A 17,862-nucleotide genomic window follows, 5' to 3' on the forward strand; every position below is an offset into this window, starting at 1 on the left:
CTAACAATAGGGTTCATGTTGAGCTAAGGCTCATCGAACGACATGTTACTTATCCAGATCAAACGATATTTAGTAAACTTATCGTAGTGAAAAAATTTCTGCAAATTTTTATACCAAACTTATTTTTTCATTCGTTTCATTCGACGTCACAAGTTTATACACCAATTTACCGATACAAGATTCAATTTTAGCAATACAAGAACGACTGCTGGAAAATAACAATTGGAAAAAAGGATAATTCCCAAAAATGCAAATATCAGACGTAGTAGAACTACTCACTGAATGTTTGAATAACACATATTTTCAATATGGAAATGTTCTATACATTCAAAACGATGGATGTCCAATGGGTTCACCAATTTCTGGAACAGTAGCTGACATTTACCTGCAAAAATTAGAAAAAGCACTCATCCCAAAATGTCATTAAATTTTTTTCTAGAAACGCTATGTAGACGATGTTTTTGCTATCATCGAAGGAGATGAAAACGACATTCTAATCAAAAGAACAACAGACAGACACATTGAAACCAGAGTATACAGAAAGTGAACCCACACAGACAGATACCTAAATTACAATTCGTTCCATCCCAAATCTCAAAAAATGTCAGTTGTAGATGCACTAGTTTTCCGTGCCTTCAAAATTTGCAGCCCAATACACCTTGAAGATGAGCTCAACCACATCACGAACGTTTTAATGCAAAATAACTATTCAATGCAATTCATAACGACAAGAATAGCAAGAATGAGAGCAAAATTCACAACTATTGACACAACTGCACAAAACAATAACCTAGACAACAATTTACCAAACACATTGCAAACCATAAATCCAAGAAACACACAAAATTTAACGATGAACACATCAAATGAAGAGGAACTAGAGGAACATTGGGTCCCTCTGCCATACATTGGAAACATATCAAACAAAGTCGGTAAAGAGAAAAATGAACCAGCTGGGGTATGCAATATACCATGTAATTCTTGCAATGAAACATACATCGGAGAATCGCAGTACCGGACTGGCTCGAAAAAGCCCATCGGAGGCTCCATGCAACTCAATTTAAATAGACCCACAAATTAAAAATTCTCATACAAAAATCCAAAAGGCCCATCGGGAATCCCCCGAATTCACCGTATGGCCAGAATCGAAAAGAGTCGTCCAAAGATTGGAAGATCACAAAGGAAACGTCCGTCGTCGTGAATATAACAAATCAGCAGCAGCGAGGCACACAATCAGAAATAAAGGACATAAAATTAATTGGCAAAATTCAAAATTAATAGTCAGAGAAAATAATTTCCATCTACGAAAAATCAAAGAAGGTTTGGCTATTCAACAAAACCAAGGTCAATTGATGAACATCGATAAAGGTCTGGTCCTAAGCAATGCATGGAAACCAATATTACCAAAAATATCAGACCTCACACATACACCAAAACCAATAGAACAAAGAACATAGCAACACGCACACATACAAACAATCATAGTAATTGAGATAATACATTAGAAGATTACTGACTGTAATCGAAAGCTCGGAAAAAATAAATTATGGAAAAATCAAACCACGTATCCAATTATTAAAAAATGAATAAACTGATTTTTCACTAATTTCTCAGGGATATGACCTAGAGGAGCCACTATCAATAGGGTTCATGTTCGCGAAAAGACGCATATGTCGGTATGTCGCATATGTCGTTTATTCAAATCGGACGATATTTACTCAAATAAACGTTGAGCTCCTATTTTCTGGCGCTAGACCCTAGACTTTCAGTCAAGAGAACTTCTATAAAAAAAACTTCAATTAAAATTATTGGATTAGGTCAAGAAACAAATCGATTGTCCGTTAACTCAGTTCAAAGGTCGCAAATTGGCAAACAATTATTGAAAATTCAAACTTCAATTCGATAATGCTACAATTCAACAATGTTCCAGGAGATGAAAACACTAAAAAAATAGCACACAACACTATGTTAAGGTAATTAATTTACATTACTAAAACCGGTAAAAACCTGTTTCTATCCCACACATGGAACTTTATCTCTTCTACCCGAGTACCGATTTTAAAAGAAGTAGTTGGAAGAAAATTTTATCAGATTCCAAGCTACCAAATATAAAAGTTGCAAGATTATCAAGAAAGTCATAGCTTTTCACAATAAATTTTCCGGTTGTAGAAGTAGAAGATTCTGGACACACCGCTGCTCCTAGCATAAACAAATCTTATTGGTTTGTACTGTTCAACGAAGTAAAAATGCTCCAGGGTCAATGAGTGATGAGATTTTTCCAACTTTGTACGTTCATTCGAAAAATTTGAACATTTTTGATTGTTGATATACCGCAAAAGGTTTTTGAACGAGGGTTTGAGTCTGATGAAAATGGTTTTCCAGCTGGTGAAAAAATTTTTGAATCGGACACACCATTTTTGTTTTTGGGCGTTTGTGGTGCTATCGATAGGGAATTTCAAGGTGATCATTTCGTAGAAGAAGTTTTTTTTAAACGACCACTCCGGCTCGGAGCGACTCATAGAAAATTTGAAAATTTCAAAATCATGCCTTTTTCAGAAACATTTTCCCCGAAATGAAACGATCCGGCCGGTTTCGAACTGGTAGTTCGTAGAGAATTGACAGACGATTCTAATAAAAGTATCGTCGGGTCGAAAAGTTGTAGCTGTTCATTTTATTGGCTTAAAATGAAGGCTAGCACATCCCATTGTACAACACATTTTCTGTGATATTTGCTACAGAACGAATGAGCATCTTATTATTGGTGGAATGGTTTGCCATTGGTTTTCTCGAATAAAGGTAATTATACCTTAAGAATGTCTTTCCGAATTGGTCCTTATACGCAAGCCTTTGACGTTTTGAGCTTATATGATCTCGTAAACCTCGTAAATTAAAATAGCGAACTATATCAAGGAAGTACCTCAATATCTCTTATCACGAGGAGTAAAAGTACCTCTGGCTGACGCCCTCGGATAGTTTTACTCATTACTATCTCATTACCTCCCTGATATAGTAATCGTTGAATGCATCGCTTTATAACTTTTTACGTTCAAAATATTTGTAAATATTGATTTGGTTCATATATTTAACACATATAAAAATGCATATGGAACGAGTGGAACGAAAGAATAAAACGAAACGAATGAGAACGTAAAAACTTAAAATGCGATACGTTTAATTTGTCTCTGCTTATTACAGCACATTTGGAAAGGTTTTAGGTTCGATTTAAGCAAGGGCTTCTTGTAAACGTTGGTCGTTATCGAATAGATTATATTTAAATAGTGCGCACTCTAAAGGGAAGGTGATTTTTAGACCTCCTCACACGTACGCTAAAATACAAAGGAAAACATAGCTAACGCCGACCCGTACGAAACACCTATTCGTATCAAAAGCCTTTACTGTGAAACTCTTCATTTCTTTTACTTCATTCTCTACTGAAAAGCTATTCGCCCTTTAAAGTCACTTGCATTATCCACTCTTTGCCTTGTTATCATATACATATAGGTACGGTCAATACCTATCTAATAAAGCTAAAACAGACGAAATATGTTCAAATGTGGCCGACCTACAAGCAAAAACTGCTTGCCGCCCTGTGCCTGTTCCACACCAAGGGGTCTAACTCACGAGTCGGTCATCCGATTTCCATAAACTTTTTTTTGTCGATCGGTATTGTAAATACCTTTTATTTGACGTATCACTTACAAGTTTAACGTTTAAATGTCCGGAGATATCTTCGAAAAACCGTAAAGCACTTATTGGGCCACAGCTCGGGAGGGGTCGATCCAAAATCACTCATCTTCGAACTTAGCCTGTCTTGTGACATTACCAAACGGGAAAAAAAAGAATTTTCAAAATCGGATGCGTTTTACTCAAGTTATCGTGCAGACAGATAGACGGACAGACGGACAGAAGGACAGACGGACAGACGGACATTTTTTTTTCGCGGATTTGGCATCTCTAGACAACCACAATAGGTTTCCCCTTACTCAGGGAGTCCAATTCGACGTGTTACAAACGTATGCGTAAACCTATAAGACCCCAGTACTTCGTACGGGTCTAAAAATTTATGAAATTTAGGGCGTGAGCACTATTCAACACCAATGGAAATAAACCATTTGTTTTCAGATTTCAACACCAGAATATTAACCCTATGCAAACGACAACAGAGATCAGAGTCCATTATTAGGAACTTTATTTATTTACAGAAATTGCCGAATTTTACCTAAATTTATCGAAACTTTACTGAGATATACCGAAAGGTTTTCACATTAAATTTTTGGAAAGTTTCGCTATATTTCGGCAACTTAGTATTCAAGTCTGCTACATCTGTTATTCAAATAAATTTCCGACGTTTGATCCAGAACACAGCACTGCTTCTAGCTAGCATGAATATAGAAAATATTCGAAGGCTGAAGAAATCACAGTATATTCACTACGTTTCTTTTGTACAGATTTTTGTCGTGCCAGTCATTTCATTTTAAATTTCTATAATATTTATCTCTCTATGAGCGACCAGAAAAACCGACGTTGCTTATTTCACGTAGAATCAACAATTTATTGACATGAACTTTCGTCACAGAACTTTTGCAAATTTTTTTACCGCTTCCTTATAAAATTGGAACACCAAATGACAAGCTTCTTTACAGCGAACCAGAGCGTCATTGTACTGCCCAATTGTGTATTTACCCGATGTATGAAGTGCTACCGTGCTCTTCTGCACGCTATCGAAAACGAATGTAAAATGAGCCACTGCTTCGGCCGATTGTCGATGATTTGGATCGAGTATTATGTCACTATTTGCATCAACAATGCAATGAACGGCTCCGATTAGGAATTTCATGGACAAACCGCTGCTAATCAATGCCAAGCAGGCAGCGTTTACAGAACATGCGATCAGCTGACGATAGATGAATGGTTAAAATTTTGAATTCGAATTGAAATTGGGTAAATCTCACCCCTTCATTGTCCTCCATTTCTTGTAACTGTATAGTTATTGCCGTTCGCGGATATAGGACAGATAGTAGCGCCGTTTCACAGGTATTCCGTATCATCTGCTCTCTTAACCGGTCACCAACACTGGGAAGTCCGCTTTTAGGCCGATAATAAACTTCGACATGAGCCTTATCAATACGCAGATTTTGTAGTCTCACCTCAATTGGACCGTACACGGATGCCATCACTGCCGTTTCTCCTACAAGTGAGAGATGTGAAGAACTTCATAAAACATGGACCACTACAAAGTTATTGGAAAGGCGGTCTTATACCTTGTGTGAGCAAAGCAGACCCATCAGATCGAGTCAATGCGTGCAATTCACAGTGCATTGGTCGAATAATGTCTTCTGTGTTGGTGTCACTAGTATTCGACATTTTATTTACTATTTATGTGATTTTTCCGGCTTCGAATCGAATATGATTTTGCACTGTTTACAACATAACAGCCAAGCGTGGTCTTATACGTATGGAAACAAATTTGTACACATTTGTGTTGAACGTTTTCAGCACATATAGACACATTTTGTCAGTCATACTCAAAATATGTTTAGATACGGTGAGTCTAATTCGAGGCGCAATCATATAAATTACGAAGAACATTTAGCGAATCCATCGAATCGGACTGATGATAATAGCTCCAAGGACTGGTCGGGCTCGCTTGTATGAATATGAATAAAACGAACTAATAGTCTAGTTGGTCTAGTTGGAGCTGTTCAAGGAATTAACACAGTAGTATTGGTCTTGTGATCACCAAATGCCACCAAAAGCAGTGAAAATGAAAGGTTATGATCATACCAATCAGTTTTTTTTGTGTCAAATTTGATCACGGAACTTGGGGCCGAGTAAAGCTGCGATACTACTTTTCATTACCTAACAAAAAGGCCGTAACAAATCGTGCAATTTTAACACATTCAAAGTAATTGCGGCTTGCCAACTTTCGGCACCCTGGACTTTACTTAAATAGTAGATGCCTCCAAATAAATTTCTCAGAATCCAGAACTGAAATCTAGATTTTTAGAAATTTATTTGGAGGCATTCCACGACTATTTAAGTAAAGTCCAGGGTGCCGAAAGTTGAAAAGCCGCAATTACTTTGAATGTGTTAATGACATAGAAGATAGAGATAAGTTTGAATGGAGAGATTAAAAGGTGCAGCCGTGCAGAGACAGGCAAATTTCAGCATGAATTTGCTTCAGCTGTTTTTTAGCTGATCCACCCATGCAATCAAAACGTATAAGGAATTTTGATTGTTTGTAAATATTGATCAGTTGACAAACAGCTGAAGCAAATTCATGATGAAATTTCACTCTCTGACGAAAGAAGGAGGAAGATCATGGCTCGCGTGTGCTGTTGCTCATTCTCTTCCCCGTATCGAAGCAATGTCTCGTTTAACTATCCACCCGAAGAATCGACATAAAATTGGTGCAAATAGCTATAGGAGAATGATGTTTAGAAACTAAGAAGAAATGTAATTAAAATTACTGCTGTCACTGCGCTTATTTTCATGTGAACCAACTTCACTACTGTGACATTTCATAGGAATGAATCAATTTGAAGTTGTTTCGCAAAAAAATAGGCCAGTAAGAATGAAGTACTATAAAAAAATGTGGCACCTCTACAGACCAACCGACTAGGCGAATAATGTGTCAGACACTATTCAAACAGTTCCCTCCTTGTGTTTTCAATTAAGTTTTCAAAAAATTGGTTACATCTTAGAAGTAAACTATAGAACAATTTTTTGCTTAGAATAATGTTTAAAAACGTCTATACCCCGATCTATTCCATATTGAGTAACAGACAAAATGCAAATGCTCAGCGGATTACGAACTTCCACAACATTTGGCGCAATAATGTTTGTCGACAGTGACCGACTGTGTGGAACAAAAGTTGGGTTCAAAATGTCTGTGGTTTTGGAAGAAGACCAACCAACACTGAAGCACTGTCAAGCATTTTGTTCAAAATAAAAAAAAATGTAAACACGTTTCGAATTGCATCGAATTTAATGTTTTATTTTCATACTTTTAAGTCAAATGACCAGAACCATTTCCTCAACAAACATAAGAATAAAAACCACGTAACCCCCACCTACACCTTAGTAAGGAACACATCATGCAAATTCGTCAGGAGGTGCAATTAATATTTTGTTATCGTTCAGGCAGCTAGCTTAAACCATGACTGAAGAACATTCAACTTCGATACGGATATGTCAGGAAGGACATGCAAATGCGATCGCACTTAATCGCGAATACACACAGATTGCTGTTGCGGGACGATCACGTAAATATGAACATTTCTGATAATTAAGTCATATTTTCAGCGATATCGCTGTGAATGTCCTTATCAGTCTCAAAGTGAATGAATGAATGTTTCACGAAGATTAATAAACAGTCTGTGTTCAACTCTGTTCCTCATATTGATAATCAAAATTCCAGTTCTGAAAGTGTATTCCATCGATGCCGATGGCTTCTCCGAAGTATGTAATATGCGAGGTGGTAAAAACCAAAATCTAAGCTATTCATCCAATGACGTCGCTTGGAGTGTGCTAGATTCGAACCTACTAGCTACGGCAGCTACGAATGGTGTTGTTTCGGTATGGGACCTATCAAAATTCGGCAGACAAAAGCAATTGTACGTTTACAGTGAACATGAACGGACCGCTCACACAGTAACGTTTCATGGTACTGAGGCGAATTTACTGATATCCGGATCGCAGGATGGCACAATTAAATGTTTTGACTTGCGTGTTGACAAGGCCATTCATACGTACTGCAGCAATTCGGAAAGTGTGCGTGATGTCAAGTTTAGCCCGCAATATCCGAACACATTTGCGGCTGTATCGGAGAGTGGGACTATTCAATTGTGGGATTTGAAAAGGTAGTCTTGGTCTAATTCTCTTAGAACTGGTGGCTCATTTACAAACGGTTACAGACCCGACAAATGTCAGCTCCAATTTACGGCCCATTCAGGACCGATATACACATGTGATTGGCATCCGACACAACCATGGTTGGCGACAGGCAGTCGAGATAAGCAAATCAAGGTATTTACGTCGGCTCTGTATTTACATCCCGTTGGGTAATGACGAATTATTCACGAAATTTCTTCCAATAGATTTGGAACATGGAACAAAAACCGATCCTAGAGTATACCATCCATACGATTGCTGTGGTAGGCCGAATAAGGTGGCGTCCAGATAAAATGTATCATATTGCCAGTTGTGCCCTTGTCGTCGATAGTTCGTAAGTTGAAAATATTTTTCATATTTCGTGAGTCTCGTCGAAGATACAGCCTCCTGACTGGACTTTGAACTAAATTTTCCAGCATCTACGTTTGGGATATAAGACGTCCGTACATTCCCTACGTAGCCTTCAATAAACACACGAATGTCACCACGGGCATAGCGTGGAAAGGCAACGATCCGCATATACTGTTGTCGTCGAGTAAGGATTCGACCGTACATAAACACTCGTTTCGGGATGCAATTCGACCGAATGATAGAGCCAATCCGCAAAGTACGAGTATAAGTCACAGTGGCGACATGCTGTTTTCCTACAAAATTAAAAATTTACAACCTGTGGCTGTGCCAACGACTAGGACCAGTTTCATGACGTAAGTTTTTCGAGATATATAGAATTCGTTCGTGCGTATTAATTCGTGTTGTCGAATTCGTAGTCCGAAGCCGAAGCAACAAATTATGCGCGATCAATTTCACTTAGCAAAATCATGTCTAGTCAGCTATAACAATTCGAAGGTTTGCCACTTTTCTGAGTATGTTGAATCGCATTGCTGGACTGCCTTTTTCTCGCTAGATAACTTCGTCCAAAGATCCATTAGCCACAACCAATTTGCACAAGGATTTTGCCGCCTTTAAGGGATTGGCCAAAGAGTATCTGCTCTGGGGCAAAACGTTGTCCGAATTGTGTGAGCACAATGCCGAAATTGCAAGGAAGCATGGCAAATCGAATGTGGCCATGTTATGGAAATTCGTGAAGAACCAGTACAGTCTACCAAAGCTCAATCAAAACACCTTCGAGCTTCGGAACACGAATATCAATCAGAGTTTGTTGCCAAATCGAAAGCATTTGCTACAGAATTCGAATGCCATCACAACGGGCTGGGGTGAAGAACAGAAAGAATTGACCAGTGAAGAAGCTATTGCCAAGATGTGCTGTGAAGAAATAAAGCATCAAGACTTTCGACATCCGAAGAGCGGCGAATTCAAGCACACGACCAGCAATCCCATTTCGAATTTAATGCAAAATGTTTTAACGGCTGGCGACACGGATTCGTTGAATAATTTTATGTACGGTGAAGCGGAGCTGACGGTGAATTGTGTGAAGGGTTTGAGGAACGGATTTTTGTACATAGGACCGCATGACTTAACAAAATTATGGTCTCTGCCCAGCAGTTCCATTGTGGGACACGAGCTACAAACAGCCAAAGATGAAGAATTGACAAGGGAACAGGAGAAAGTCGTCTCGGTGAGGAATTATTTGATTCAGGAATTTAATGTCAATTTTGTCAACTCGACTCTTTTCCAGCCCACAGATCCTGTAAATATTTTGCGAGTCATGAACCAGCCGAAGCAGATGCAATGGGAGCCACATGACGTACTTGCTGAAGGTTTGAATTTACAAGCCGAAATGGGAGACGTGCAGACATCGGTGTGTATATTAACGGTTCTCGGTGAGCGACGTAACGATATTCCGATTGAGAAAATTGTGCAGGCAAGAAATACAGAAACAATAGCCGTCGTGTCAGTCCATCGCAACCGTACATTTTTCTTCCTCGTAGGAATACTGGCTCCTCTCATACATTGAACTCTTACACCACCATCAACTATGGAACGAAGCAACAGAAATAATAAATTTCTCCTGGCTACGTTCCGTCTACGAACTGAATCAACAGTCAACGACCATGCACACCAATTGCGGCGATTGTGGAAAACCATTTGCATCGTCCGGCTGGTTCTGTCAAAAGTGCAAATCGTCTCGAAGTTCCAAATGCTCGGTTTGTAATCGAGTCGTTACCGGACTGTATGCGTGGTGTCAAGGATGTTCGCATGGTGGTCATTTGATGCACATGAAAGAGTGGTTTTCCAAAAATACAAAGTGTCCGAGATGCGGACATCTGTGCGAGTATGAGTGAGAATGAAATAAAGCAAAAACGCTTTTGTGTTAGTGCGGGCTTTCGTTGTTTCGTAAGTAGGTAAACTGCCGACATATGAAAATGGAAATACTTTATTCAAACTGCTTGTGAACGCCCCAACCGTGGAAGCATTTCGTAAATCTTCTAGATTCTTTGTTTTTCAGCGTTAAGAACAGCTTTCTTGGACGTTCTGGTTGTTTAATGCGCATGTGTTGAATATAAACCTGTCAACGAATTTGAAATGTTAGATATGCGACGACGCGTAAAAGTGAGTCACCATCACAAGACATACCTGTGCCGATTTATAGGCTAACTTTATTTCTACTTCGCTGCACCTGGCACCCAGCCACAAGAATATCTGCTCGCCATTGTCCAGTATCATAATGTCGTCGTCGGCTAGATCATCCTGGCAAAAGTCTGAACATTTTTCGGCTACTGTAAAGTAGCCTTTTTCATTCGAACAGCGGAACAATCTGGTGAACTCCATAAATGTAGCGTCCGAATCGTATGGCTTTTTACCACCCAGTGCAATCCAAAAGAAATTTTCCGGCTCTTCTCCTTCATTTAGTATCTAAACAGTGGAAAGGGTTTGTCCAACATTCGGTTCGTTCTATCAAAATTTTTTTCGATTATAACGGATCCCTACCTGCAAACTGACCCACGGATTATTGAACATTTCTTCAGCGATTTCTTGTATCAATTTTGATTCCTCGGGCGTTGATTTCGATCCGATCCAAACGTATACAATACCAGACTCGGAAGCATCTTCAGTCTCAAATGGCACGTAGAGGATGTAACTGTTGTTTAGTAGGACAGGAGAAAATTTTTCAAAATGACAAACATCTCTTTGGGAGTGAGCGATCTTACCAAAATGCTGAATTCAATAACGTGGCATCTGGTCTAACCTGGATGAGACGAGTGAACAAAGCGCCTCCATTCGAACGTAAATGATAAAATTCAACGGGAGCTTTGCCATCAGGCGTCCGAATTTTCTCGTTACGTCTGCCGTTTTTGATGATGAATTTCCTCTTGAAATGTGCCAAGAATTTCAAATGTTCTTGTTGCTGATGGATTCGCACCACTTCCAGTTCTTCGCCGAACATTGCCTTGAACTTCTTCTGTAGCGTAAATGTAAACGTTAACCAGGCCATATTGCCAGCTTGACGTCCTTGCCAGAAATAGACAACGCATTGAATCTCGTCTTCAGCGACCGACTGTCCATCACCAGCACCGTTTTCGCCATCTTCATCATCTTCTTCGGGCGGAATACAGTAGCGACACAAAAATACGTAGCATGCGTCCGTGTAAAAGTGACCCAGCTCTTCATCCGGCAAACGTACATACTTCTTACCCTCCCAAACAAACGCTTCCATCGCCTCTAAGTCTAAGTTCCAATCTTCCTCCAATTGTGCAGCTTTGGCCAGTGGCATCGACGGCTGACGTGGCATAAATAGAGCAGCAAGATCCGCTCGTGTTTCTTGTTGTTTGGCCCACTTCGTCAAATCGGCCCCAGTTTTTGCTACAGATTGAGCAGTTCGGGTGAAATCGACGGCAATAATTTCCTCCCATCCGATGAATTTCGATTTGAATATCTGAGTTTCGGTACCTTCTTGTACTCGTGTTACGGTCGCAATGTCAGGTCTCTCAATCATATTGAAAAGTTCCTGAGAAAGTTTCACTGCAGCCGCACGAACCAGTCTTGTAGACTTCTTACCGAACCAAACGAACAAATCCAAATAACAGTCCAGTATGTACACGTTCTTGCTGTTTAAGAGCGTATGCACTAACTTTTGGTGGGGAACTTCAACTTGTGGCAATTCTAAATAACCCATTCCAAGTTGAACTTGATACAGTCGCGGTACAGATGGTACAAATTCCTCGACATGCTCCTGTGGCTTACTTTCCGGCGACGCAATATCAAAGCCCAATGCTTTCCAGAATTCAGTAGTTTCCGATCCTTGAATTTCCATTAGAATTTCCGTTTTGTTTTTCCTTTCGTTTTTGTTGATTTTCTCGACCATCAAACGGGCCTTGGACTTCAAAGTGTTTTTCGACTTCTTTCCGTACCACATGTGAATCACTTCACCACAATCCAGAACGAAAACGTACCGAGGATCCAGTGATTCAAACTCGACCGGAACCGGTTCAAAATGTATGCTAGCTCCATTTCCGTGTACTCGATACATCCTAGTGGCATATACGAGATCTTCGACGGTAAAGAAGCCGGTCGCCGTTCGTCCACCTTCAATATATGTGACTGGTGTTTCAAATAAAGCGAAAAACTCTTCCGACTCGTCGCCCTGTTCTTCACGAATCGTTCGACACCGGGCGCCCAAATAGTTTCGCAAATTGACGGCATGAATAGCTGCGCATGCACGTTTGTCCAATGTTGCGTTGACGCCGATCCAGAAATAAATTTGCCAGTTCAACTGACCAACATCGTCAGCCGTTGTTTTCAAAACGATGTAACAGTCACCCTCGTAGAATTTACCGTGGACAACCTCGTCAATTTTGTTCGGCAAGAAATTCTCAATTTCCCATATTGTTAGACCAGGTATCTGACCATCGTCCTCTTCGAATATTTCCGAGTAATCAACTGGTGGCTTTTCTAATGACTCATCCCAACGCTTCGGTTTAACACTTTCAGCTTTTTCTTCTTCCCAAGCCTGGAGTTCTTTTTCTTTAGCAATGTCCTTCATGCCTTTCAAAATTTTCGCCGAATCTTTTTCGGAATCGGTTCGTAGACCGCGCCTTAGACGTTGCTTTCGTGCTATGGGATCTTTACTAGAATTAGCTGCTGGAGCTATTGCTGCGGGAACATTGGATCCAGCCAACCGTAATTGATGTTGAAGCGAAAAATCAATGTTGTAAAACTCAATGCCCGATCCTTTTTGCATGTCGGTCGGCTTTGCTGGCATTATCAAATCGGGATTATTTCGCAGATCCAATTGATCCAAATCGGACAGCAAATGTATCGCATCCGGTAATGTAATTAATCGATTTGTGCTCAAATTCAGTTTTTTCAATGCACCGCAACGGCACAAACCTTCCGGCACCATTTCCAAATGATTATTCGATGCGGAAAATATTTCCAAATTGCACAGTTTACCGATGCCGGACGGTATTCCATCGAAGTCCAATTGATTGTCGTTGATATACAAACGTCGCAGTTGCGTTAATTTACAGATGGCTGGTGGCAATACACTGATTTGATTTCTGGACAAGTTCAGCGTTTCCAATTTTTGCCAGCATTCGATTTCACTGGACAGTTCATTGATTTCGTTATCGCTAAGATTTAATCGCTGCAAGTTCGACATGTTGAACAGACATTGCGGTAGTTTCTGTATCGAATTCCTAGACAAATCGAGTTCAGCCAGATTCGATAAATTTGCTGAAAATGTGGGAAAATTTTGGAGTGTTCGTTGTGTGTTGCTCATATTGAGAACTTCGAGACTTTGTAACGAGGGTAGTTGTCTGTGAACGAAAATAGGACAAGGTGTATAAGATGATGATATAAATTCGTACGAGTTCTTCGTGCATTTCGAGTAATTCTCACCTCAGTTGAAACAACTCTAACGGATTATCACTTAAATTCAACGTTTGTAAATTTGCTAGGCGTCTGGTTTGTGGCGGCAACGTTTCCAATTTGTTATGCGACAAGTCCAAGTATAATAAATCGGTTAAGTGAATGAATAGTGTCGTAGGAATAACTTCAATTCTGTCGAGAAGATTTTTGTTGTTTGTTAAACAGAAGAAGTAAATCCCACAAAATAGATCGCGCAACTTACTGATTGTAGCTCAAGTTCAAAACCAGAACATTCTTCGCTCGATCTAAGCCCTCTGGCACTTCCTTCAGCTTGTTATGCGACAAATCCAGCGTTGTCAATTCATCCAAATGAAACAGCTCCGGTGGTATACCAGAACTTTTGATGATGTTGTGACGCAAATTGAGCGATCTCAAACATCCGAGTTCGGTGAGCTCGCCGAACAATTTTTCCAGCTGATTGTTCTTCAGTGATAGATGCTCTAATTTGTGAAGTTTTCCCATTTCCTCGGGTATTTCGTTCAATTGTGTTTTGTCTAGCCTCAGCCATTGGACGCCAGTCATCAGTCGTAGGGCCTTGGGAAATTTTCCATTCTGAAATAAAATGAGGCCAATGAACGGAATGGAGTTTCTACTTCAATGACTTCAATTAAAATTAAATGCGACGAGCTGCCGGTTTCATCAGCCAAGTAGAAAGTCTTGCAACTCTTGAAACTTCTCAAACATGACAGAATCAATACATGTTAAATGGGATGTAATGGTAATGGTAGTGGATGACTAATAAACGTCTGAGCAACGCAATGGACAAATTCAATCATAGTAAAGGGTCGATTTTCGTATATTCGGATTTTGGGTCAATTAAACAATTGCATTGTCATATAGTGCATTTACACCAAACACAATTTGAATTGCAATCTAAAAATAGAAGTCCGAACACAACACCAAAAGTTGAGAATGCACCAAAGAGTTGATGGTAAATTTCCATTTAGAAAAATTAGTTTTTCGCTAAATAATTTTCGATGCCGGATATTGATGTTGATCAGATGAATTCTATTCATTTAGCCACTTACACTAAAATCATTTTTTGTAAAATCAACTCCTCGAACAAAAGGCAAAACACCAGTCGCCATTATTTTTCTTTATTTTTAAAATTATTTATTTTTTGACAGTCAATCTGTCATATATGTATTGCACTATGTAGTGGCTGAATGGGCTGAATGGGCCTGTACTGAAAGTTTCAGCCAGAGCTGAATGATAACGAGTTTTCGGAGTTGTTCAGCTAGACGAAGTTTTGGGCATGCGTTCTCTATTTTCAAAAAATTAAACTTTTGAATTTTTAAAGAACTTTAATGAAATGATGCTTAGCGTTACTTCTTGACATACATAACCTTCAAAACAATCACAGACTTCATTCAAGGTATTTACTCGGATGTGTCGATTGCATTAAAGAAGAACAACGGATTCACTCATAAGCCTAACTACAGTTCGCTGGATTCGAATTTCACACGAAAACTTTACAACCTTACAAAAAATAGCCTTCACTCACACCTCCTGGTAATAACAGATTATCCCACTAGTGGAGATTCTTCATTTTTTCAAACGTATGCTGCACAAATTGAGTGCTCGCATTTTATCGGACACGATGTGTGGTCGTTTCGCCTCAGGTTGACAATCTCACATATAGTGTACATGGCCGTGTGGGGTATCATTTAAAAGGTAATTTTATGTGCTTTTGGGTCTTATGATGTATGGATAAAACACATTAGACCCTATTTGGCCTAAAAGCACATAGCTTTTAAATGATACCCCCCACGACCAAGTACGTTTTGTGTACCTCGAGAAATTTCTGTAAGAACAGTGTAAGTCTTCGGTTGAAAAATTTTCCTGGACAAATTTCAGTGTGGATGAATTTTAAAACAATTGAGTGAATGTGATTACCTTTCTAATGACATCCCACACGACCCTGTACGACTCGTGTAACTGGAGAAATTTTTGTAAGAAAAGTGAAAGTTTTCGGTTTTTGATGACCTCTCGCTAGCCACACAAGCTTCGAAGAATTTTTTTGAAAGTTGCTTTGGTTACTAGGGTCGAAGTCCTTTCTAGGCACATATAGAAAATTCCACTAGAAAATGCGTCCGATTTCGGTAGGCTCTTTTTCAAAAGAATCCTCATAATATTCGCCAAATTAAGATGGAAAGTGCCTTAACGACTTTTTGCTAAGACCTAGGATGTTCCAGTGATAGCAGGAATAAAGCGAGGGGGAAACCACTCTTTTGTGATTAACATGGTTAATCAGTTAATCAGCAACATGATTTTTGTGAATATAATACAGTTAATCAGTGATTAACCATGACTATTAACCATATTTCACGATTAATTGTAGTTTTGCGAGGATTCCCCGGTTAAATGCTTGTTAATCACTGTTTCGTCATCATGTTAAGTGGTAATCATGTCAATAAAAAAGAGTGGTTTCCCCCTCGGGGTATGGCTTGGGAGTGGGAAATAAGGAATCTATCTATCTCCATAAAGAATTGACTGATGAAACGTTCACATAGAAGTATTTCGAAAAAGTGCGCGATTATCTGTAAGCATTTTACAAGCGCATACAGTGAACGAACTTCAATATTACTCAAACAATACTCCTACAACACTCCTAACAGGCCATTGTTTAAACAATAACGAATAATCATTTGCGCTCTAAATTTATCTGAGTCAAGTCCTGTGAAGTCGATCAACATTTTGGATTATGGATTCGATAATAGCACTAGACGATTCGTCTTTTGATCTACCAATTGATTTGGATTCACCCTACGCCGATATCTACGTAAATCAAATTTTCCGGTTTTTCCGTGAAACTGTGGACTGTGTTTTAACGACGTCTTTTTTTCCATTTTACAGCCTGAATTTCCGGAAGAACCTATCGATCAGCTTATAGAACGTGCTAATTTACAGATGACAGCTGCAATATCGAAAATTGAAACATCGTCAGCAACTGTTTTATCAACTTTAACTATTCGTGCAATGGAAGCCGCTATAGAAAGAGAAACTCCAATCGGTAAGAAATTTCGTTTTTCCAAAAATTTGTTTTCACTAACCTCAGACGACACTTTGTGATGTAAAAAAAAAAAAAAATCAACAGATGTAATGAACGCCACTGATGACGACGTAATATTCGTGGGTGAAGAGAATACCGTTATCAATTTATGCTCGCCAGATAAAGGTCCCAGCACATCCCGATTGTTTCCGAATCAAAATAATGACAAAGCAACCGTTACTGCAGCAACTAAAACTGTTCCACAAAGTGATTCTATGACAAATTCCGTAATGTGTGCCGTGTGTACGTATTAATTCTGCCCTCCATTTCGGATTATCTAAATTTTTCATTTTGATTTTTCGCTTTCCATTAACAGGTATGGAGTCATCGGTTGGCCGAGAGCCGCACAGTACGAAATGTGGACATATCTTTTGTGGTGCGTGCATAAAAGAGGCGATCAAAATAACCCGAAAGTGTCCGCTGTGTAATAAATTCCTCACTGTGAAAAACCTCATGCCCGTCTTCATATGAGACCCTCAAATTTTGTGATGTTTCGACAGTAATTATTTTCTTTTCTATGGCCGTGAATTAATAATAGCTTAGTGGGTTAATTGTTTTATGGATACAGTGGATACTCAATAACTGACGTGATCATTGAGCCTCGCATTGAACGTGTGATTTGCAGAGTAAATAAAATTTTGATTTAAAAAAGAGAGCGAATTTTCAGTCTGTAATCTGTAAGCCATGCTACCCTCAGTGAGCGGTGTTGACCCTCACATGAAACTCTGCATTCAAATATGAGTCAGCCATCGCCAACATTTGTAATAATTCAATAATTGTTCACTCCCAAAATTCCCAAAAATTTTCTCGAGAAAGGAGAAAAAGATGAGGAAATGTCCCTGAGTAATGACCCTAAGCTCCGCTAAATTGGGAAATTCTTTTTTAAAATGGGGAGATTAGAGCCAATCAATGTCAAGTCTTGAAGCATTATCGGAAATCCTGGCCCACGTATGAAAGATTTGATTTGACCCAGAGAATTTTATGGTAATGAAAATGTCATGTCACCAATGATGATTGCGTTAATTTGAAGCCAAATATGAATTATAGCTTGCGTGCCCATTCAATTTTTGCATCATAATTGTGTTCAG

The 17,862-nt window shown here is 39.2% G+C and overlaps 4 protein-coding genes across 4 annotated transcripts; 2 read left to right on the forward strand and 2 right to left on the reverse strand.

Annotated features, from left to right (window-relative positions):
* Positions 1-4,539: 4,539 nt before the first annotated feature.
* On the reverse strand, positions 4,540-5,500 carry LOC119081194 (exosome complex component RRP46). The gene is made up of 3 exons (XM_037189910.1): positions 5,262-5,500; positions 4,953-5,188; positions 4,540-4,894 (listed from the first exon to the last, which is right to left on the reverse strand). The coding sequence occupies exons 1-3, from the start codon at positions 5,362-5,364 to the stop codon at positions 4,571-4,573; spliced, it is 663 nt and encodes a 220-aa protein (XP_037045805.1). The 5' UTR covers positions 5,365-5,500; the 3' UTR covers positions 4,540-4,570.
* A 1,429-nt stretch (positions 5,501-6,929) lies between these two features.
* LOC119081198 (GATOR complex protein WDR24) lies at positions 6,930-10,166 on the forward strand. The gene is made up of 10 exons (XM_037189914.1): positions 6,930-7,083; positions 7,144-7,265; positions 7,421-7,862; positions 7,917-8,028; positions 8,100-8,227; positions 8,310-8,597; positions 8,661-8,739; positions 8,798-9,469; positions 9,530-9,715; positions 9,783-10,166. The coding sequence occupies exons 2-10, from the start codon at positions 7,160-7,162 to the stop codon at positions 10,134-10,136; spliced, it is 2,367 nt and encodes a 788-aa protein (XP_037045809.1). The 5' UTR covers positions 6,930-7,083; positions 7,144-7,159; the 3' UTR covers positions 10,137-10,166.
* A 44-nt stretch (positions 10,167-10,210) lies between these two features.
* On the reverse strand, positions 10,211-14,891 carry LOC119081197 (protein flightless-1). Its single transcript, XM_037189913.1, has 7 exons — positions 14,751-14,891; positions 13,925-14,274; positions 13,693-13,854; positions 11,004-13,610; positions 10,783-10,933; positions 10,429-10,707; positions 10,211-10,360 (listed from the first exon to the last, which is right to left on the reverse strand). The coding sequence occupies exons 1-7, from the start codon at positions 14,808-14,810 to the stop codon at positions 10,229-10,231; spliced, it is 3,741 nt and encodes a 1,246-aa protein (XP_037045808.1). The 5' UTR covers positions 14,811-14,891; the 3' UTR covers positions 10,211-10,228.
* A 1,439-nt stretch (positions 14,892-16,330) lies between these two features.
* LOC119081195 (LON peptidase N-terminal domain and RING finger protein 1-like) lies at positions 16,331-17,431 on the forward strand. The gene is made up of 4 exons (XM_037189911.1): positions 16,331-16,504; positions 16,579-16,735; positions 16,820-17,017; positions 17,091-17,431. Exons 1-4 carry the CDS (start codon positions 16,427-16,429, stop codon positions 17,243-17,245), a joined length of 588 nt encoding a protein of 195 aa, XP_037045806.1. The 5' UTR covers positions 16,331-16,426; the 3' UTR covers positions 17,246-17,431.
* Positions 17,432-17,862: the final 431 nt, after the last annotated feature.

Source organism: Bradysia coprophila, unplaced genomic scaffold (assembly GCF_014529535.1).
Source record: "Bradysia coprophila strain Holo2 unplaced genomic scaffold, BU_Bcop_v1 contig_352, whole genome shotgun sequence".
Taxonomy (NCBI): Eukaryota; Metazoa; Arthropoda; class Insecta; order Diptera; family Sciaridae; genus Bradysia; species Bradysia coprophila.

Coding starts and splice junctions, on each gene's coding strand:
- LOC119081195 (XM_037189911.1), top strand. CDS start 16,427: ATGGATTCGATAATAGCACTAGACGATTCGTCTTTTGATCTACCAATT. Junction 16,736..16,819: donor AGAAAGAGAAACTCCAATCG/GTAAGAAATTTC, acceptor AAAAATCAACAG/ATGTAATGAACGCCACTGAT. Junction 17,018..17,090: donor TTCCGTAATGTGTGCCGTGT/GTACGTATTAAT, acceptor TTCCATTAACAG/GTATGGAGTCATCGGTTGGC.
- LOC119081198 (XM_037189914.1), top strand. CDS start 7,160: ATGACTGAAGAACATTCAACTTCGATACGGATATGTCAGGAAGGACAT. Junction 7,863..7,916: donor CAATTGTGGGATTTGAAAAG/GTAGTCTTGGTC, acceptor AAACGGTTACAG/ACCCGACAAATGTCAGCTCC. Junction 8,228..8,309: donor GCCCTTGTCGTCGATAGTTC/GTAAGTTGAAAA, acceptor TAAATTTTCCAG/CATCTACGTTTGGGATATAA.
- LOC119081197 (XM_037189913.1), bottom strand. CDS start 14,810: ATGGCGACTGGTGTTTTGCCTTTTGTTCGAGGAGTTGATTTTACAAAA. Junction 10,934..11,003: donor TTATTGAATTCAGCATTTTG/GTAAGATCGCTC, acceptor ACTAAACAACAG/TTACATCCTCTACGTGCCAT. Junction 10,708..10,782: donor ATCCGTGGGTCAGTTTGCAG/GTAGGGATCCGT, acceptor TCCACTGTTTAG/ATACTAAATGAAGGAGAAGA.
- LOC119081194 (XM_037189910.1), bottom strand. CDS start 5,364: ATGTCGAATACTAGTGACACCAACACAGAAGACATTATTCGACCAATG. Junction 5,189..5,261: donor GTCTGCTTTGCTCACACAAG/GTATAAGACCGC, acceptor TCTCACTTGTAG/GAGAAACGGCAGTGATGGCA. Junction 4,895..4,952: donor AAATGGAGGACAATGAAGGG/GTGAGATTTACC, acceptor ATCTATCGTCAG/CTGATCGCATGTTCTGTAAA.